Below are 22,502 nucleotides of genomic sequence, written 5' to 3' on the forward strand. Positions count from 1 at the left end.
CGACCACAGTGAGGACAGCTAAATGAACCACAGTGAGGACAGCTAAATGAACCACAGTGAGGACAGCTAAATGAACCACAGTGAGGACAGCTAAATGAACCACAGTGAGGACAGCTAAATGAACCACAGTGAGGACAGCTAAATGAACCACGGTGAGGACAGCTAAATGAATCACAGTGAGGACAGCTAAATGAACCACGGTGAGGACAGCTAAATGAACCACGGTGAGGACAGCTAAATGAACCACGGTGAGGACAGCTAAATGAACCACAGTGAGGACAGCTAAATGAACCACAGTGAGGACAGCTGAATGAACCACAGTGAGGACAGCTAAATGAACCACGGTGAGGACAGCTAAATGAACCACGGTGAGGACAGCTAAATGAACCACGGTGAGGACAGCTAAATGAACCACAGTGAGGACAGCTAAATGAACCACAGTGAGGACAGCTAAATGAACCACGGTGAGGACAGCTAAATGAACCACGGTGAGGACAGAGTAGCTTCATAGACATATATTTTGGATAAGAGAGGTTTTGGCAAATACAATGAACTGAGAACAGTCAATGAGTCCAATGTATTTAAAACAAAGATGATATTTACAATAACGTATGACTGATGTTAGCACTAATATTTAAGCCAACATAATCACTGGTCTGATGCATGTTGTGCTTGATGGTACTGTACTCATTGACATTAGGCTGGGGAGGGAGGGAGAGAGGGAGGGAAAGAAAGAGGGAAAGAAAGAAAGAGAAAGAGAGAAAGAAAGAAAGAGAGAAAGAGAAAGGAGAGAGAGAGAAAGAGAGAGAGAAAGGAGAGAGAGACAGAAAGAGAGAGAGACACACAGGGTGAGAAAGAGAGAGGGAGAGAGCGAGAGTGACAAAGGCAGACAGACAAGTGAGAATATAAAGAGAGATTTAAAGGCACAGTCATGTCTGCCAAGCAAGCAGAGGCACTAACAATAGCACCGAGACCAGAACAGTAAGTCTTTTATATTTTGCTTTCACAACAACATATGTTCCGTGTCCTCTCTCTCTCTCTTTCTGCGTGTCGTCGTCCATGTATGGCTTCGGTTGGAGAGGGGCATGTCCTCTCTCTCTCCCCCTCCCTCCGTGTTGTTGTCACTGCATGCTCTCTCTCTCTCTCTCTCTCTCTGTCATCCATGTATGGCTTCAGTTAGAGAGGGGCATGTCCTCTCCAAACTTCATACAGTGGGCAGCGTTCTTGGCTTCAAACACCATCTGGACAACAACAGGTAGAAGGGCAGGAGAGAAAATAAAAGGAAAGAAGAGATTTAAGCACATGGGGAACATTATAAAGAAAATACCTTTTCACACAGCATTATCCCTAGCCTCAGACTACTACTGGCCCTGTGCTATCTTCACACAGCATTATCCCTAGCCTCAGACTACTACAGGCCCTGTGCTATCTTCACACAGCATTATCCCTAGCCTCAGACTACTACAGGCCCTGTGCTATCTTCACACAGCATTATCCCTAGCCTCAGACTACTACTGGCCCTGTGCTATCTTCACACAGCATTATCCCTAGCCTCAGACTACTACTGGCCCTGTGCTATCTTCACACAGCATTATTCCTAGCCTCAGACTACTACTGGCCCTGTGCTATCTTCACACAGCATTATTCCTAGCCTCAGACTACTACTGGCCCTGTGCTATCTTCACACAGCATTATTCCTAGCCTCAGACTACTACTGGCCCTGTGCTATCTTCACACAGCATTATCCCTAGCCTCAGACTACTACTGGCCCTGTGCTATCTTCACACAGCATTATTCCTAGCCTCAGACTACTACTGGCCCTGTGCTATCTTCACACAGCATTATCCCTAGCCTCAGACTACTACTGGCCCTGTGCTATCTTCACACAGCATTATCCCTAGCCTCAGACTACTACTGGCCCTGTGCTATCTTCACACAGCATTATTCCTAGCCTCAGACTACTACTGGCCCTGTGCTATCTTCACACAGCATTATCCCTAGCCTCAGACTACTACAGGCCCTGTGCTATCTTCACACAGCATTATTCCTAGCCTCAGACTACTACTGGCCCTGTGCTATCTTCACACAGCATTATTCCTAGCCTCAGACTACTACTGGCCCTGTGCTATCTTCACACAGCATTATTCCTAGCCTCAGACTACTACTGGCCCTGTGCTATCTTCACACAGCATTATTCCTAGCCTCAGACTACTACTGGCCCTGTGCTATCTTCACACAGCATTATTCCTAGCCTCAGACTACTACTGGCCCTGTGCTATCTTCACACAAGTAGAGTACGGTCTTCACACAAGCAGAGTACGGTCTTCACACAAGTAGTTATCTGAAACCAACAGTCTTCACACAAGCAGAGTACGGTCTTCACACAAGCAGAGTTATCTGAAACCAACAGTCTTCACACAAGCAGAGTACGGTCTTCACACAAGTAGAGTTATCTGAAACCAACGGTCAACTTTTATGGGAAAATTCTAATTAGGTAACAAAGTAACTGATTGGTTAGCCCCGAAAAGTCGGTGCTAACCCTGCTCCAGAGCACAGCCAGCTAGCCCTGGGCTAAGGTTGGTGCTAACCCTGCTCTAGAACACAGCCAGCTAGCCCTGGGCTAAGGTTGGTGCTAACCCTGCTCTAGAGCACAGCCAGCTAGCCCTGGGCTAAGGTTGGTGCTAACCCTGCTCTAGAGCACAGCCAGCTAGCCCTGGGCTAAGGTTGGTGCTAACCCTGCTCTAGAGCAAAGCCAGCTAGCCCTGGGCTAAGGATGGTGCTAACCCTGCTCTAGAGCACAGCCAGCTAGCCCTGGGCTAAGGTTGGTGCTAACCCTGCTCTAGAGCACAGCCAGCTAGCCCTGGGCTAAGGTTGGTGCTAACCCTGCTCTAGAGCAAAGCCAGCTAGCCCTGGGCTAAGGATGGTGCTAACCCTGCTCTAGAGCACAGCCAGCTAGCCCTGGGCTAAGGTTGGTGCTAACCCTGCTCTAGAGCACAGCCAGCTAGCCCTGGGCTAAGGTTGGTGCTAACCCTGCTCTAGAGCACAGCCAGCTAGCCCTGGGCTAAGGTTGGTGCTAACCCTGCTCTAGAGCACAGCCAGCTAGCCCTGGGCTAAGGTTGGTGCTAACCCTGCTCTAGAACACAGCCAGCTAGCCCTGGGCTAAGGTTGGTGCTAACCCTGCTCTAGAGCACAGCCAGCTAGCCCTGGGCTAAGGTTGGTGCTAACCCTGCTCTAGAGCACAGCCAGCTAGCCCTGGGCTAAGGTTGGTGCTAACCCTGCTCTAGAGCACAGCCAGCTAGCCCTGGGCTAAGGTTGGTGCTAACCCTGCTCTAGAGCACAGCCAGCTAGCCCTGGGCTAAGGTTGGTGCTAACCCTGCTCTAGAGCACAGCCAGCTAGCCCTGGGCTAAGGTTGGTGCTAACCCTGCTCTAGAGCACAGCCAGCTAGCCCTGGGCTAAGGTTGGTGCTAACCCTGCTCTAGAGCACAGCCAGCTAGCCCTGGGCTAAGGAGTGAACGATTGAGTTGTGTTGCAAACTTTTCCGATTTGACCCGCTCCTCCTCTCACCTGGTTGTGGACGTAGGCCTGACAGGAGTAACACCAGACCGACAGGTCAGCGAAGCTCAGCACCAGCCGGTGTTCTGACGACACGCCGTGGGTTAACATGTGCTGGTTGACATAGCGACCACAGTACACCTTGACATAGCGAAGAGAAAAAAACACTAGTCAAGAGAATGGCATGTTACATCTCGCTATGATGTCAAAACACTAAATCGAGGACAACAAAGTTAATTGTATATCTAAATGCCGACAATATATCTTATCTTCATCTTTTATCTTCATACTAAGAAGAGCGTTGCTTTGTGGTTGATAAAGAATTTCTAAAGTTGTTTAAATGAAATGTACATGAATAGAAGTGATTCTGTTAAGATGTTGACGCGGGTCGACCTCTAGACGCGGGCCGACCTCTAGACGCGGGTAGAGGGCCGACCTCTAGACGCGGGTAGAGGGCCGACCTCTAGACGCGGGTAGAGGGCCGACCTCTAGACGCGGGTAGAGGGCCGACCTCTAGACGCGGGTAGAGGGCCGACCTCTAGACGCGGGTAGAGGGCCGACCTCTAGACGCGGGTAGAGGGCCGACCTCCCCTAGAGGGCCGCGGGTAGAGGGCCGACCCCTAGACGCGGGTAGAGGGCCGACCTCTAGACGCGGGTAGAGGGCCGACCCCTAGACGCGGGTAGAGGGCCGACCTCTAGACGCGGGTAGAGGGCCGACCTCTAGACGCGGGTAGAGGGCCGACCCCTAGACGCGGGTAGAGGGCCGACCCCTAGACGCGGGTAGAGGGCCGACCCCTAGACGCGGGTAGAGGGCCGACCTCTAGACGCGGGTAGAGGGCCGACCTCTAGACGCGGGTAGAGGGCCGACCTCTAGACGCGGGTAGAGGGCCGACCTCTAGACGCGGGTAGAGGGCCGACCTCTAGACGCTGGTACTGGAGATGATGTGAGGTTAAGAGGACAGGAAGTGTCCTTTGTTTCCAGTACCTTGTAGCAGCAGAGACAGATCCAGTTCTCAGTGTCGGTTCCACAGTCCTCACAGGGCCGAAACACATCTATTCCTCCAACAGGAACAGGCCTCACTGAGTCTAGGTGGGGGCACCAGGACAGGGGATCCACCACGTACATGGTGCTCTGGGGGGGGGGAAGATTGTTATCTTCGGCGTACTGAGATTTTAGGATATTTTTCTTTCACTTTGTATTTTAGACAAGACCTGGAGGGGTTGGATCCACAGTTCTACCGATAACACCTCAACAAATCATAACTTAATATGAAAGGAGAAAATATATATATATAAAAAAATTAAAAAAAGAGAATATCATCTGTACCCCGTCCACATCCTGGTTTCCACAGAACAGCTCAAACACCGGCTCCTTGGAGTAACCAGACGCCCCTTCCACCTCCACCGCACCGCTCTCCTGGTCTCCCTTGGTAACTGGGTCTGAGGCAGCCATGGCGACCGCCTAGGATGGTAATTCAGTAACAATGTATCTATCCAGTCGAGCCAGTCAATAGGAGAAAAGGTTCGCATTTTCAATCATTGATAACCTTGAGGTGAAAATAAACCCCGTCTGTTTCTGATGGAGGTCAGAGTCGAAGGCCTGCATTTTAAAAATGTTTTTTTTAACCTTCATTTAACTAGGCAAGGCAGTTAAGAACACATTCTTATTTACAATGGCGGCCTAGGAACAGTGGGGTTAATTGCCTTGTTCAGAGTCAGAACGACAAGTTTGTACCTTGTCAGCCTCGGGGGATTCGATCTAGCAACCTTTCGGTTAACTTGTCCAACGCTCTAACCACTAGGCTACCCTCCCGCCCCAAAAGTTTAGTTGATCCAATCCCCATGAGTTCACACAGAAGTACAGAAATGATCTAAATACAGAGAGCAGGGATCTCGGCCAAAAGCTTACATCCAAAGTGGCACCCTATTCCCTACATAGTGCACTACTTTGGATAGGGCTCTGGTCAAGAGTAGTGCACTAGGGAATAGGGTGCAGTTTGGTATGTGACCATGACTTCACACGGTTCCTTACCGGCGTCTCTGTCTCGTCAGGCGTTGGTTGGAGAATCTCGGGCCTATTTGGAACAGCTTCCGTCTCAACCTTAAAAACAGGGCTCTTCATAGGACTGAGCCTCACCTTCGACCTGGCTCCACCCACAGGGACAGACGCTGGGCTGGGATTGGCTGAGGTACTTTGGTTTAGGTCGAGTGACACCAGTCCCTTTGTGAGGTCATCTAGGTCAAGGTCGCCCCGATCACCAGAGGGCAGAGGTGTGGTCTGAGGTGTGGTCTGAGATGTGGTCTGAGGTGTGGTCTGAGGTGTGGTCTGAGGTGTGGTCTGAGGTGTGGTCTGAGGTGTGGTCTGAGGTGTGGTCTGAGGTGTGGTCTGAGGTGTGGTCTGAGGTGTGGTCTGAAGTGTGGTCTGAAGTGTGGTCTGAAGTGTGGTCTGAGGTGACCCCTGACCAGGGCTTGCCCCGCCCTGGTTACCCTGTCTGGGAGACTTCTTGCCCTTAGAAGTCCTCTTCCCTCGGGGTTTGGGGTTTGGCAAAGACAGACGGAGAGACTCTGGAACTGATTAGAGAGAAAACAATACAGGGAAAACATTACACCCCCCTGGTATACGGGTCCCCCTGGTATACGGGTCCCCCTGGTACGGGTCCCCCTGGTATACGGGTCCCCCCTGGTATACGGCTCCCCCCTGGTATACGGCTCCCCCTGGTATACGGGTCCCCCTGGTATACGGCCCCCCTGGTATACGGCTCCCCCCTGGTATACGGCTCCCCCTGGTATACGGCTCCCCCTGGTATACGGGCCCCCTGGTATACGGGCCCCCTGGTATACGGGCCCCCTGGTATACGGGCCCCCCTGGTATACGGCCCCCCTGGTATACGGTCCCCCTGGTATACGGCTCCCCCTGGTATACGGCTCCCCCTGGTATACGGCTCCCCCTGGTATACGGCTCCCCCTGGTATACGGTCCCCCTGGTATACACATCCTGTCGTTTTAAACTGATGATAAAACAAAAATCTTTTGCTAAATACTGATTCCTGAGAGTTCCAGACAGAGAAACAGGACTCACGTTGTATCCTGAGAGACAGCCAATAGACGGAGTGGGTGCGTATGACCTTGTTGATGCTGACTGCTGCGTTGGGGTGAGGTGGGGGCAAGGGAGGCAGGGGCAGAGCGGGGTCTCCCAGGAGAATGCTGGTGCAGGCAGACATAGACTCCGAAATGGCAGTCAGGTTATAACCACCCTGTAGAGGTGCGGGAGAGAATGTTTCACACTTCCTGCTCTGACATTGCTGACAGCTACATTGAGGAGAAATGTACTTACTATGACTGTGATATGTAGCTGTGTCATCTAGCGATCTTCTGATGAATGCACTAAATAAGTCACTAATACACGACAAAGGTAAATGTACTTATGGCAAAGCAGATCAAATTTATTTATATAGACCTTCGTACATCAGCTGATATCTCAAAGTGCTGTACAGAAACCCAGCCTAAAACCCCAAACAGCAAGCAATGCAGGTGTAGAAGCACGGTGGCTAGGAAAAACTCCCTAGAAAGGCCAAAACCTAGGAAGAAACCTAGAGAGGAACCAGGCTCTGAGGGGGCTGGCCAGTCCTCTTCTGGCTGTGCCGGGTGGAGATTATAACAGAACATGGCCAAGATGTTCAAATGTTCATAAATAACCAGCAGGGTCAAATAATAATAATAAGCAGTGTTTGTAGAGGGTGCAGCAAGTCAGCACCAGATGGTGTCAAGAAGGTGTCTGTGTATTTTGTATTTAACAAAGATCCCCATTGGTTGCTGCTACTCTTCCTGGGGTTTATTATGGATCCCCAATGGTTGCTGTCAAGGCAGCAGCTACTCTTCCTGGGGTTTATTAGGAATCCGCATTGGTTGCTGCCAAGGCAGCAGCTCTTCCTAGGGTTTATTAAGGATCCCCATTAGTTCCTGCCAAGGCAGTAGCTACTCTTCCTGGGGTTTATTAAGGATCCCCATTAGTTCCTGCCAAGGCAGCAGCTACTCTTCCTGGGGTTTATTAGGAATCCCCATTGGTTCTTCCTGGGGTTTATTAAGGATCCCCATTAGTTCCTGCAAAGGCAGCAGCTACTCTTCCTTGGGTTTATTAGGGATTCAGGCCAAAAAGTTCAATCTTGGTTTCATCAGACAAGAGAATCTTGTTTCTAATGGTGTGAGAGTCCTTTAGGTGCCTTTTGGCAAACTCCAAACGGGCTGTCATGTGCTTTTTACTGAGGAATGGCTTCCGTCTGGCCACTCTACCATAAAGGCCAAACACACCAAGACAGTCGTGAAGAGGGCGTAACAAAACCTAATCTCCCTCAAGAGACTGAAAAGATTTGGCATGGGCCCCCAGATCCTCAAAAAGTCCTGCAGCTGCACTATCGAGAGCATCCTGACTGGTTGCATCACTGCCTGGTACGGCAACTGCTCGGCATCCGACCACAAGGCACTACAGAGGGTAGTGCGTACGGCCCAGTACATCACTGGGGCCAAGCTTCCTTCCATCCAGGACCTATATAATAGGTGGTGTCAGAGGAAAGCCCCCCAAAAATTGTCAGAGACTCCAGTCACCCAAGTCATAGACTGTTTTCTCCAAGTCACAGACTGCCAAGTCTAGGACCAAAATGCTCCTTAACAGCTTCTACCCCCAAGCCACAAGCCTGCTGAACAATTAATCAAATGGCCACCAGACTATTTACATTGATCCCCCCAATTTGTTTTGTACACTGCTGATACTCACTATTTATTATCTATGCAGTCACTTCACCCCTACGTACATGTACATATTACCACAACTAACCTGTACCCCCACACATGAACTCAGTACCGGTACCCCTTATATAAAACCTGTTACTTTTTATTATTTTTTTTACTTTTGTTTATTTGGTAAATATTTTCTTAACTCTTCTTTATCTGCACTATTGGTTATGGGCTTGTAAGTAAAGCGTTTCACGGTAAAGTCTACACTTGTTGTATTCGGTGCATGTGACAAAAAAGTTTGATTTGAAGGCCTGATTGGTGGAGTGCTGCAGAGATGGTTGTCTTTCTGGAAGGCGCTCCCATCTCCACAGAGGAACTATAGATCTCTGTCAGAGAGACCATTGGGTTCTGGGTCACCTCCATGACCAAGGCCCTTCTCCCCTGATTGCTCAGTTTGGACGGGCGGCCAGCTCTAGGAAGAGTCTTGGTGGTTCCAAACTTCTTCCATTTCAGAACGATGGAGGCCTCTGTGTTCTTGGAGACCTTCAATGCTGCAGAAATGTTTTGGTACCCTTCCCCAGATCTGTACCTCGACACAATCCTGTCTCTGAGCTCTACGGACAATTCATTCGACCTCAAGGCTTGTTTTTTTTCTCTGACATGCACTGTCAACTGTGGGACCTTACATAGTCAGGTCTGTGCCTTTCCACCAGAATGGGCTTCAGGTGAGGCGGATGAACCTGTAGCCATATTACTTCAACAGTATTTAACATGAGATCCTCGCTAATCTTTACAGGAATGTGGTTCTGAATATAAACAGCAGCACCTCCACCTTTGGCATTTCTGTCTTTTCTGTAGATGTTATAACCTTGTATTGCTACCACTGTATCATCAAAGTTATGTGTGTATGCATGCATGTATGCATGCCTGTGTGTGTGTGTGTGTGTGCCTGTGTGTGGGTGTGTGTGCCTGTGTGTGGGTGTGTGTGTGTGTGTGTGCCTGTGTGTGGGTGTGTGTGTGTTAATGCAGACCACTAACCTCCAGGATGACCAATACTCTGCCGGCTGCCAGGCCCATCAGGAGGTGGGTGAGGTGGGCATAGCCCGGGGGGGTCACTTGGTACCCTCCTAGAGGGTCCCCTCTGGCTGCATCAAACCCTGCCGATACCAGAACCAGGCCCGGGTCAAACTACAGAGTGGAAGAGAAACCAACTGTTTAAGGCCCGGGTCAAACTACAGAGGGAGAAACCAACTGTTTAAGGCCCGGGTCAAACTACAGAGGGAGAAACCAACTGTTTAAGGCTAAAAATACTTTAATCAGTCATAGAGCCCTTTATGGTTGTGAGGTCTGGGGTCCGCTCACCAACCAAGACTTCACAAAATGGGACAAACCCAAAATTGACACTCCGCATGCAAAATTATGCAAAAATATCCTCCGGCCCTAAACAGAGAGTACACAGCGGCAGAATACCTGACCACTGTGACTGACCCAAACTTAAGGAAAGCTTTGACTATGTACAGACTCAGTGAGCATAGCCTTGCTATTGAGAAAGGCCGCCGTAGGCAGACCTGGCTCTCAAGAGAAGACAGGCTATGTGCTCACTGCCCACAAAATGAGGTGGAAACGGAGCTGCACTTCCTAACCTCCTGCCCAATGTATGACCATATTAGAGACACATATTTCCCTCAGATTAAACTCCCATATCTACTGGGTGAAATACCACAGTGTGACATCACAGCAGCAAGATGTGTGACCTGTTGCCACAAGAAAAGGGCAACCAGTGAAGAACAAACACCGTTGTAAATACAACCCATATTTATTTGTCTTCCCTTTTGTACTTTAACTATTTTCACATTGTGACAACACTGTATATAGACATCATATTACACTTGAAATGTCTTTATTCTTTTGGAACTTTGGTGAGTAATGTTTAGTGTTCATATTTTAATGTTTATTTCACTTTTGTTTAATATCTATTTGTAAACACATGTTTCTTATGCCAATAAAGCCCTTTGAAATGAATTGCGAGAGAGAGAGAGAGAGAGAGAGAGAGAGAGAGAGAGAGAGAGAGACTGAGTGGAAGGATACTGTATCTCTCTAGTGATGGGTCTGACCACTGAGTGGAAGGATACTGTACCTCTCTAGTGATGGGCCTGACCACTGAGTGGAAGGATACTGTACCTCTCTAGCGATGGGCATGACCACTGAGTGAAAGGATACTGTACCTCTCTAGCGATGGGCCTGACCACTGAGTGAAAGGATACTGTACCTCTCTAGCGATGGGCATGACCACTGAGTGGAAAGGATACTGTACCTCTCTAGCGATGGGCATGACCACTGAGTGAAAGGATACTGTACCTCTCTAGCGATGGGCATGACCACTGAGTGAAAGGATACTGTACCTCTCTAGCGATGGGCATGACCACTGAGTGAAAGGATACTGTACCTCTCTAGCGATGGGCATGACCACTGAGTGAAAGGATACTGTACCTCTCTAGCGATGGGCATGACCACTGAGTGAAAGGATACTGTACCTCTCTAGCGATGGGCATGACCACTGAGTGAAAGGATACTGTACCTCTCTAGCGATGGGCATGACCACTGAGTGGAAGGATACTGTACCTCTCTAGCGATGGGCATGACCACTGAGTGGAAGGATACTGTACCTCTCTAGCGATGGGCATGACCACTGAGTGGAAGGATACTGTACCTCTCTAGCGATGGGCCTGACCACTGAGTGGAAGGATACTGTACCTCTCTAGCGATGGGCCTGACCACTGAGTGGAAGGATACTGTACCTCTCTAGTGATGGGCCTGACCACTGAGTGGAAGGATACTGTACCTCTCTAGCGATGGGCCTGACCACGGAGTGGAAGGATACTGTACCTCTCTAGTGATGGGCCTGACCACTGAGTGGAAGGATACTGTACCTCTCTAGCGATGGGCATGACCACTGAGTGGAAGGATACTGTACCTCTCTAGTGATGGGCCTGACCACTGAGTGGAAGGATACTGTACCTCTCTAGTGATGGGCCTGACCACTGAGTGGAAGGATACTGTACCTCTCTAGTGATGGGCCTGACCACTGAGTGGAAGGATACTGTACCTCTCTAGCGATGGGCCTGACCACTGAGTGGAAGGATACTGTACCTCTCTAGTGATGGGCCTGACCACTGAGTGGAAGGATACTGTACCTCTCTAGCGATGGGCCTGACCACTGAGTGGAAGGATACTGTACCTCTCTAGTGATGGGCCTGACCACTGAGTGGAAGGATACTGTACCTCTCTAGTGATGGGCCTGACCACTGAGTGGAAGGATACTGTACCTCTCTAGTGATGGGCCTGACCACTGAGTGGAAGGATACTGTACCTCTCTAGCGATGGGCATGACCACTGAGTGGAAGGATACTGTACCTCTCTAGCGATGGGCCTGACCACTGAGTGGAAGGATACTGTACCTCTCTAGCGATGGGCCTGACCACTGAGTGGAAGGATACTGTACCTCTCTAGTGATGGGCCTGACCACTGAGTGGAAGGATACTGTACCTCTCTAGTGATGGGCATGACCACTGAGTGGAAGGATACTGTACCTCTCTAGCGATGGGCCTGACCACTGAGTGGAAGGATACTGTACCTCTCTAGTGATGGGCCTGACCACTGAGTGGAAGGATACTGTACCTCTCTAGCGATGGGCCTGACCACTGAGTGGAAGGATACTGTACCTCTCTAGTGATGGGCATGACCACTGAGTGGAAGGATACTGTACCTCTCTAGCGATGGGCGTGACCACGGAGTGGAAGGATACTGTACCTCTCTAGTGATGGGCATGACCACTGAGTGGAAGGATACTGTACCTCTCTAGCGATGGGCCTGACCACGGAGTGGAAGGATACTGTACCTCTCTAGTGATGGGCCTGACCACTGAGTGGAAGGATACTGTACCTCTCTAGCGATGGGCCTGACCACTGAGTGGAAGGATACTGTACCTCTCTAGTGATGGGCCTGACCACTGAGTGGAAGGATACTGTACCTCTCTAGCGATGGGCATGACCACTGAGTGGAAGGATACTGTACCTCTCTAGTGATGGGCATGACCACTGAGTGGAAGGATACTGTACCTCTCTAGCGATGGGCATGACCACTGAGTGGAAGGATACTGTACCTCTCTAGTGATGGGCCTGACCACTGAGTGGAAGGATACTGTACCTCTCTAGCGATGGGCCTGACCACTGAGTGGAAGGATACTGTACCTCTCTAGCGATGGGCCTGACCACTGAGTGGAAGGATACTGTACCTCTCTAGCGATGGGCCTGACCACTGAGTGGAAGGATACTGTACCTCTCTAGTGATGGGCATGACCACTGAGTGGAAGGATACTGTCCTCTCTAGCGATGGGCATGACCACTGAGTGGAAGGATACTGTACCTCTCTAGTGATGGGCCTGACCACTGAGTGGAAGGATACTGTACCTCTCTAGTGATGGGCCTGACCACTGAGTGGAAGGATACTGTACCTCTCTAGCGATGGGCATGACCACTGAGTGGAAGGATACTGTACCTCTCTAGCGATGGGCCTGACCACTGAGTGGAAGGATACTGTACCTCTCTAGCGATGGGCATGACCACTGAGTGGAAGGATACTGTACCTCTCTAGTGATGGGCCTGACCACTGAGTGGAAGGATACTGTACCTCTCTAGCGATGGGCATGACCACTGAGTGGAAGGATACTGTACCTCTCTCGATGGGCCTGACCACTGAGTGGAAGGATACTGTACCTCTCTAGTGATGGGCCTGACCACTGAGTGGAAGGATACTGTACCTCTCTAGCGATGGGCCTGACCACTGAGTGGAAGGATACTGTACCTCTCTAGTGATGGGCATGACCACTGAGTGGAAGGATACTGTACCTCTCTAGCGATGGGCCTGACCACTGAGTGGAAGGATACTGTACCTCTCTAGTGATGGGCCTGACCACTGAGTGGAAGGATACTGTACCTCTCTAGCGATGGGCCTGACCACTGAGTGGAAGGATACTGTACCTCTCTAGCGATGGGCCTGACCACTGAGTGGAAGGATACTGTACCCTCTAGCGATGGGCCTGACCACTGAGTGGAAGGATACTGTACCTCTCTAGTGATGGGCATGACCACTGAGTGGAAGGATACTGTACCTCTCTAGCGATGGGCATGACCACTGAGTGGAAGGATACTGTACCTCTCTAGTGATGGGCCTGACCACTGAGTGGAAGGATACTGTACCTCTCTAGTGATGGGCCTGACCACTGAGTGGAAGGATACTGTACCTCTCTAGCGATGGGCATGACCACTGAGTGGAAGGATACTGTACCTCTCTAGCGATGGGCCTGACCACTGAGTGGAAGGATACTGTACCTCTCTAGCGATGGGCATGACCACTGAGTGGAAGGATACTGTACCTCTCTAGTGATGGGCCTGACCACTGAGTGGAAGGATACTGTACCTCTGCGATGGGCATGACCACTGAGTGGAAGGATACTGTACCTCTCTAGCGATGGGCCTGACCACTGAGTGGAAGGATACTGTACCTCTCTAGTGATGGGCCTGACCACTGAGTGGAAGGATAACCTCTCAGCGATGGGCCTGACCACTGAGTGGAAGGATACTGTACCTCTCTAGTGATGGGCATGACCACTGAGTGGAAGGATACTGTACCTCTCTAGCGATGGGCCTGACCACTGAGTGGAAGGATACACCTCTCTAGTGATGGGCCTGACCACTGAGTGGAAGGATACTGTACCTCTCTAGCGATGGGCCTGACCACTGAGTGGAAGGATACTGTACCTCTCTAGTGATGGGCATGACCACTGAGTGGAAGGAACTGTACCTCTCTAGCGATGGGCCTGACCACGGAGTGGAAACCTCTCTAGTGATGGGCCTGACCACTGAGTGGAAGGATACTGTACCTCTCTAGCGATGGGCCTGACCACTGAGTGGAAGGATACTGTACCTCTCTAGTGATGGGCATGACCACTGAGTGGAAGGATACTGTACCTCTCTAGCGATGGGCATGACCACTGAGTGGAAGGATACTGTACCTCTCTAGTGATGGGCATGACCACTGAGTGGAAGGATAACCTCTCTGCGATGGGCATGACCACTGAGTGGAAACTGTACCTTTAGCGATGGGCATGACCACTGAGTGGAAGGATACTGTACCTCTCTAGTGATGGGCATGACCACTGAGTGGAAGGATACTGTACCTCTCTAGCGATGGGCATGACCACTGAGTGGAAGGCTGCAAGGTACTCCGCGTCGCCCATCTTGGCTCCGTTCCAGGGGATGTTGACGTTGAACCCTGCTCCTTTCCCCTCGCCCACTCTGTTGTAGTGAGCGTCCTCGGAAGTAGGGAAGAAGGTCCCATCCTCGTAGCGATGCAGGGAGATGTAGAGGACACTAAATGGAGAGAGGAGTAGGTTGGAGTTAGTGAGGGAGATGTAGAGGACCCTGGATGGAGAGAGGAGAGGGTTGGAGTTAGTGAGGGAGATGTAGAGGACACTGGGAAGACATGAGAACCAGAGTTGAAATTAATAAATTGAAAATTTCTCATCCCATAATTTCCAATTGAGTAAAAGAGGAGAGAATAAGCAGTGGAACCCCTTTGGACCCTCGTCAGAAGCAGCACAGCAGAACCCCTCATGGCCCTCGTCAAAAGCAGCAGAACCCCTCTGGGCCCTCGTCAAAAGCAGCAGAACCCCTCGTGGCCCTCGTCAAAAGCAGCCAGCAGAACCCCTCGTGGCCCTCGTCAGAAGCAGCACAGCAGAACCCCTCGTGGCCCTCGTCAAAAGCAGCAGAACCCCTCGTGGCCCTCGTCAAAAGCAGCACAGCAGAACCCCTCGTGGCCCTCGTCAAAAGCAGTGCAACAGATATGGAACAGGCACGGCTAGGTACCTGTCATCCTCTTCGAAGATGTGCTGTGTTCCGTTGCCATGGTGAACATCCCAGTCCAGGATGAGGACCCGCAGGGGCTTCTGGGAGATGGACTGGGCGTATCGGGCAGTCAGGGCGACGGTGTTGAAGAAACAGAACCCACAGGCAGCGTCCTTCTCGGCATGGTGACCAGGGGGGCGCACAATGGCCACGCCATACGGACCTGGTGGGGGGGGCATACACAGTCTGATGAATAGGGTTGAAAAATTCCAGGAACTTCCCCCAAAATGCCCTAGTTTTCCAAAAAAATCCCAGTTGGAAAATACCTGGAATCAGAAAGGAATAATCAGGAAATCCAGGAATCCAACAGCCTGGAATGCTGGGTACTTGGGGAAAGTTTAGGGGAATTGTGTAACCCTAAGTCTGATAATACAACCATGTTGACTATTAGCAGGCTCTGCTCTTTCAAACAAACATCTCTTTTCAAAGACTTTACGAAGAATTTAAAAACACTTCGTAAAGTCTTTCATATAAGCTTCGCAAAAGCATTTTTGCGGCTTTAAAGTAATTCATTCAGGAAACTATGTCCTCACAAAAGGCAGCCTGAGTGCCTAACTTTTAACATTTATTGAACACAGTGGGGTTAGAGGTCAACGTGATGGAGGTATGTTCAACCTGTCCCGTCAGAACAGCCTGTACTGCATTAAAGCAGGCCCCAGCGGCCAACCGGGCGCTCCTGTAGCTCTCAGTACTGATGAAGATAGAGTTGTACTCATCTCCCAGTCTGTGAAGGTCCCTCGTCTTCATCCCCTCTGTGGCCTTGATCTTGGCTATGTGCTCCAAGCTACAGACATAGATTAGGACACATTCACAGAATTACAACATTTGAAATAATAATTAATAATTATTGGAGAAAAAAAAAATGTATGGATTGTCCACGCAATGTGGAATTGTGGGTTTGGCTTCGCCCCGTAAACAAACAGACAAACAGCATTATGAGCACATCATCCTCCAGATCATTAAATACAATGTACACATTACCCAGTCTGTAATACCAACATGTTTCAACCAGACCACCATAGTCCCTGTGCCCAAGAACACCAAGGTAACCTGTCTAAATGACTATCGCCCCATAGCACTAACATCTGTAGCCCCATAGCACTAACATCTGTAGCCCCATAGCACTAACATCTGTAGCCCCATAGCACTAACATCTGTAGCCCCATAGCACTAACATCTGTAGCCCCATAGCACTAACATCTAGCCCCATAGCACTCATATCTGTAGCCCCATAGCACTAACATCTGTAGCCCCATAGCACTCATATCTGTAGCCCCATAGCACTAACATCTGTAGCCCCATAGCACTAACATCTGTAGCCCCATAGCACTCATATCTGTAGCCCCATAGCACTAACATCTGTAGCCCCATAACACTAACATCTGTAGCCCCATAGCACTAACATCTGTAGCCATGAAGTGCTTTGAAAGGCTGGTCATGGCTCACATCAACACCATCATCCCAGACTCCCTGGACCCACTCCAATTCACATACCGCCCCAACAGATCCACAGATGACGCAATCTACACTGCCCTTTCCCACCTGGACAAGGAGGAACACCTATGTGAGAATGCTATTCATTGACTACAGCTCAGCGTTCAACACCATAGTGCCCACGAAGCTCATCACTAAGCTAAGGACCCTGGGACTAAACACCTCCCTCTGCAACTGGATCCTGGACTTCCTGACGGGCCACCCCCAGGTGGTGAGGGTAGGTAACAACACATCCGCCACGCTGACCCTCAACACGGGGGGCCCGTCAGGGGGTGCTTAGTCTCCTCCTGTACTTCCTGTTCAGCCACAACTACAAGGCCGCGCACGACTCCAACGCCATTATTACGCCGACGACATAACGGCCTGATCACAGACAAGCTCCTCTGTGTCCACATCACTAAACATCTATCGTGGTCCACACACACGAAGAGGGCACGACAACGTCTCTTCCCTCTCAGAATCGTGAAAAGATTTAGCATTTAACATCCTCAATAAGTTCCACAGAGGCCTTTTGCCTTTTGGTAAATTGTATTGTATATATATATATATATATATATAAACCATCATTGTAAATAACAATTTGTTCTTAAACTGACTTGCCTAGTTAAAACAAAAAGGTAATAAATAAATACAAATAAATGATGGCAAGCGCTTGGCGTCCGAGGTAAGGCATCACAGAGGGTCGCGCGTAGAGCCCAGTACATCACTGGGACCAAGCTCACTGTCATCCAGGACCTCTATACCAGAGGGTGTCAGAGGAAGCCCCCCTCCAGCCACCCGAGCCATAAACTGTTCTCTCTGCTACCGCACGGTAATTGGTACCAGAGCGCCATGTCGAGGACCAAAAAGCTCCTGAACAGCTTCAATCCCCAAGCCATCAGACGGACGAACAATTAATCAAATAGCTACCGGGACAATTTAGATTGACCCCCCATGTTTATTTGTTGTGACATTAACACACACACAGCTGCTACTCTGTTAATTATCTATCCTGATTGACTAGTCACTTTAAACCCTACCTACAGTTGAAGTCAGAAGTTTACATACACTTAGGTTGGAGTCATTAAAACTCGTTTTTCAACCACTCCACAAATTTCTTGTTGACAAACTATAGTTTTGGCAAGTCAGTCAGGACATCTACTTTGTGCATGACACAATTCATTTTTCCAACAATTGTTTACAGACAGATTATTTCACTTATAATTCACTGTATCACAATTCCAGTGGGTCAGAAGTTTACATACACTAAGTTGACTGTGCCTTTAAACAGCTTGGAAAATTCCAGAAAATGATGTCATGGCTTTAGAAGCTTCTGATAGGCTAATTGACATCATTTGAGTCAATTGGAGGTGTAACAGTGGATGTATTTCAAGGCCTACCTTCAAACTCAGTGCCTCTTGGCTTGACATCATGTGGAAATCAAAAGAAATCAACCAGACCTCAGAAAAAAGTCTGGTTCATCCATTGGGAGCAATTTCCAAACGCCTGAAGGCACCACGTTCATCTGTACAAACAATAGTACGCAAGTATGAACACCATGGGACCACGCAGCCGTCATACCGCTCAGGAAGGAGACGTGTTCTGTCTCCTAGAGATGAACGTACTTTGGTGTGAAAACTTCTGACTTCAACTGTACATATTACCTCAGCTACCTCGTACCCCTACACATTGACTCAGTACCGGTACTCCTTGTAGGTAGCATAATTATTGTTTAATTCCTTTTTTAATTCTGTTGGTTAAAGGCTTGTAAGGAAGCATTTCACAGTAAAGTCGACACCTGCTATATTCAGAGCATGTGATAAATAACATTATATTACACACTACAGACACAGTAGATACACAACTATGACAGTACTCTGGCCAGTAATAACCCTATATGACCAGTAATAACCCTATATGACCGGTAATAACCCTATATGACCGGTAATAACCCTATACGACCGGTAATAACCCTATACGACCGGTAATAGCCCTATACGACCAGTAATAGCCCTATATGACCAGTAATAACCCTATATGACCAGTAATAACCCTATATGACCAGTAATAACCCTATATGACCAGTAATAGTCCTATATGGCCAGTAATAACCCTATATGACCAGTAATAACCCTATATGACCAGTAATAACCCTATATGACCAGTAATAACCCTATATGACCGGTAATAACCCTATATGACCAGTAATAACCCTATATGACCGGTAATAACCCTATATGACCAGTAATAACCCTATGTGACCAGTAATAACCCTATATGACCAGTAATAACCCTGTGTGACCAGTAATAACCCTATATGACCAGTAATAACCCTATATGACCAGTAATAACCCTATATGACCAGTAATAGCCCTATATGACCAGTAATAACCCTATATGACCGGTAATAACCTTATATGACCAGTAATAACCCTATATGACCAGTAATAACCCTATATGACCAGTAATAACCCTATATGACCAGTAATAACCCTATATGACCAGTAATAACCCTATATGACCAGTAATAACCCTATATGACCAGTAATAACCCTATATGACCAGTAATAGTCCGTATATGACCAGTAAAACCCTATATGACCAGTAATAACCTATATAACCAGTAATAACCCTATATGACCAGTAATAACCCTATATGACCAGTAATAACCCTATATGACCAGTAAAAACCCTATATGACCAGTAATAACCCTATATGACCAGTAAAACCCTGTGTGACCAGTAATAACCCTATATGACCAATAATAACCCTATATGGCCAGTAAAAACCCTATATGACCACTAATAGCCGTATATGACCAGCAATAACCCTATATGACCGGTAATAACCTTATATGACCAGTAATAACCCTATATGACCAGTAATAACCCTATATGACCAGTAATAGTCCTATATCACCAGTAAAAACCCTATATGACCAGTAATAACCCTGTGGCCAGTGACCAGTAATAACCCTATATGACCAGTAATAACCCTATATGACCAGTAAAAACCCTATATGACCACTAATAGCCGTATATGACCAGTAATAACCCTATATGACCGGTAATAACCTTATATGACCAGTAATAACCCTATATGACCAGTAATAACCCTATATGACCAGTAATAGTCCTATATCACCAGTAAAAACCCTATATGACCAGTAATAGTCCTATATGGCCAGTAAAAACCCTATATGGCCAGTAATAACCCTATATGACCAGTAATAGTCCTATATGACCGGTAATAACCCTATATGACCAGTAATAATCCTATATGACCAGTAATAACCCTATATGACCAGTAATAACCCTATATGACCAGTAATAACCCTATACGACCGGTAATAGTCCTATATCTTTCCTTTGTTCATGGTAGAAGTTACCTGTGGCACAGAGCCAGCTCCTCCTCTAAGGCAAGTCGAGCCGGTATCCTCAGGCAACGGGACACCAAGCCCAGGTCGTCGTGACGGGAGAAGATACGCTGGATCCTCTGGGGAAGCTCTGGGTGGTGGCTGCCAACAACCAAAATAACATCATTTCCATACAGTACATTCAACATGAGGCTACGGCTGGATAGTGAAGGAACCCTCGGGGATAGGGGATGATTTCATATTTATTTTATTTAGCCAGGAGTTTCCACTGAGTGACAACTGGGACTGCTTTCCAGGGAGGGGGTATGTTTCTGGACAGGACCTGAGTCTCACCTGTCCCACATGTTCCTGTGTCTTTGATTGATTCCTACCTGTCCCACATGTTCTTGTGTCTTTGATTGATTCGCACCTGTCCCACCTGTCCTTGTGTCTTTGATTGATTCCTACCTGTCCCACATGTCCTTGTGTCTTTGATTGATTCCTACCTGTCCCACATGTTCCTGTGTCTGATTGATTCCCACCTGTCCCACATGTTCTTGTGTCTTTGATTGATTCCTACCTGTCCCACATGTTCTTGTGTCATTGATTGATTCCTACCTGTCCCACATGTTCTTGTGTCATTGATTGATTCCTACCTGTCCCACATGTTCTTGTGTCATTGATTGATTCCTACCTGTCCCACATGTTCTTGTGTCTTTGATTGATTCCTACCTGTCCCACATGTTCTTGTGTCTTTGATTGATTCCCACCTGTCCCACATGTTCTTGTGTCATTGATTGATTCCCACCTGTCCCACATGTTGTGATGTTCCATCATCCTCTGGTCGTACACCAGGCCCGTGGTCAGGTCCAGGCTGTCTCTTCTCTCCTCACAGAGCTCTTCACTAAAATCCTCACTGCTCTCTGCTGGGGTCAGGGGGTCGCTGTCTGATAGAGGCCCTCCCTCTGGAGACAAACCACAGTCATGAATGGTTATGAAGGAGGTTATGAAGGGGTTATGAAGTAGTTATTAATAGGTTATGAAGGGGTTATAGAGGGGTTATGAATGGATTATAAACCACAAATTTATCAAGGGGTTATGAATGGTTATAAATTAGTTATGAATTATTATGAATGGGTTATAAGGGGTTATGAATGGGTTATAAGGGGTTATGAATGGGTTATAAGGGGTTATAATGGGTTTTAAGGGGTTATAAGGGGTTATAAAGGGTTATGAATGGGTTATGAATGGGTTATGAAGGGGTTATAAGGGGTTATAAGGGGTTATAATGGGTTATAAGGGGTTATAATGGGTTATAAGGGGTTATGAATGTGTTTTGAAGGGTTATAAGGGGTTATAAAGGGGTTATGAAGGGGTTATGAAGGGGTTATGATGGTATTAAGGGGTTATGAAGGGGTTGTAAGGGGTTATAAGGGGTTATGAAGGGTTATGAGGGGTTATAATGGGTTATGAAGGGTTATGAAGGGTTATAATGGGTTATGAAGGGGTTATGAAGGGGTTCTCCAGTACTTACCCAGTACCTGCAGACTGGTCCAGTAAGGGTACAGAGCAGAGATAGACCTGGAGATGGATTTCAGGGCACTGTCACTCGGGATGGATGGTGACCTCAAGCGGGGGCAGGACTCCCCCAATAGTGACCTCAGACAGGCACACACCCCTTCTGCTGTGGACTGAAGGTTATATCCTCCCTGAAAACATGAAACAAGCGGTATCACTCAATATAACTCTATAAAACAGATCTCTTTCATTCTGCCTGTGTTAGCTGCGCACGCAGTTAACGTAGATATATAATGTGGTATGGAAGCCAACTCAACCTACCCCAGCTCAGCGTTTACACAGGCAGCAGAATCATTTTCATTTGCCCAATTATTGACTAAATATCTGATGTGATTGGTCAAAAGGCCAATTAGTGACAAAAGATCAGATGTGATTGGACAAAATACCAATTAGTGGCCAGATCTAATGTGATTGGTCAAAAGACCAATTAGTGGCAAAAGATCTGATTTGGGCTGCATGTGTAATCGAAGCTACAGTGGGGCAAAAAGGTATTTAGTCAGCCAGCAATTGTGCAAGTTCTCCCACTTAAAAAGATGAGAGGCCTGTAATTTTTATCAAAAGATCTGATGTGGGCTGCATGTGTAATCGAAGCTACTGTACACCGTGCTTCTACACCTGCATTGCTTGCTGTTTGGGGTTTTAGGCTGGGTTTCTGTACAGCACTTTGAGATATCAGCTGATGTACGAAGGGCTATATAAATAAATTTGATTTGAAAATAAATTTGATTTGATCTGTAAATAAAGACATGTAGAGTGGTTTGTTGTTACCTCGAGAACCAGCAACAACTTCCCCTGAGCCAGGCCCAGCAGCATGTGAGTCAGAACAGAGAAACACTGAGGACTGGC

General features: G+C 48.2%; 1 protein-coding gene across 1 annotated transcript in view; it reads right to left on the reverse strand.

Moving 5' to 3' along the window:
• Positions 1-563: 563 nt before the first annotated feature.
• The window catches only part of hdac6 (histone deacetylase 6), a 39,245-nt gene continuing 17,306 nt past the window's right edge, over positions 564-22,502 (reverse strand). The window contains exons 14-27 of the mRNA XM_042299822.1: positions 22,425-22,502; positions 21,613-21,787; positions 20,887-21,043; positions 20,112-20,240; positions 15,855-16,033; positions 15,211-15,403; positions 14,523-14,715; positions 9,323-9,472; positions 6,633-6,807; positions 5,586-6,124; positions 4,881-5,015; positions 4,539-4,685; positions 3,566-3,694; positions 564-1,241 (exon numbers count right to left, since the gene is read on the reverse strand). The exon at positions 22,425-22,502 is cut by the window's right edge and continues 12 nt beyond it. Coding sequence (XP_042155756.1) covers positions 1,173-1,241; positions 3,566-3,694; positions 4,539-4,685; positions 4,881-5,015; positions 5,586-6,124; positions 6,633-6,807; positions 9,323-9,472; positions 14,523-14,715; positions 15,211-15,403; positions 15,855-16,033; positions 20,112-20,240; positions 20,887-21,043; positions 21,613-21,787; positions 22,425-22,502 — 2,448 coding nt within the window. The 3' untranslated portion in view covers positions 564-1,172. The remainder of the gene's footprint in view (positions 1,242-3,565; positions 3,695-4,538; positions 4,686-4,880; positions 5,016-5,585; positions 6,125-6,632; positions 6,808-9,322; positions 9,473-14,522; positions 14,716-15,210; positions 15,404-15,854; positions 16,034-20,111; positions 20,241-20,886; positions 21,044-21,612; positions 21,788-22,424) is intronic.

Source organism: Oncorhynchus tshawytscha, linkage group LG16, assembly GCF_018296145.1.
Source record: "Oncorhynchus tshawytscha isolate Ot180627B linkage group LG16, Otsh_v2.0, whole genome shotgun sequence".
Taxonomy (NCBI): domain Eukaryota; kingdom Metazoa; phylum Chordata; class Actinopteri; order Salmoniformes; family Salmonidae; genus Oncorhynchus; species Oncorhynchus tshawytscha.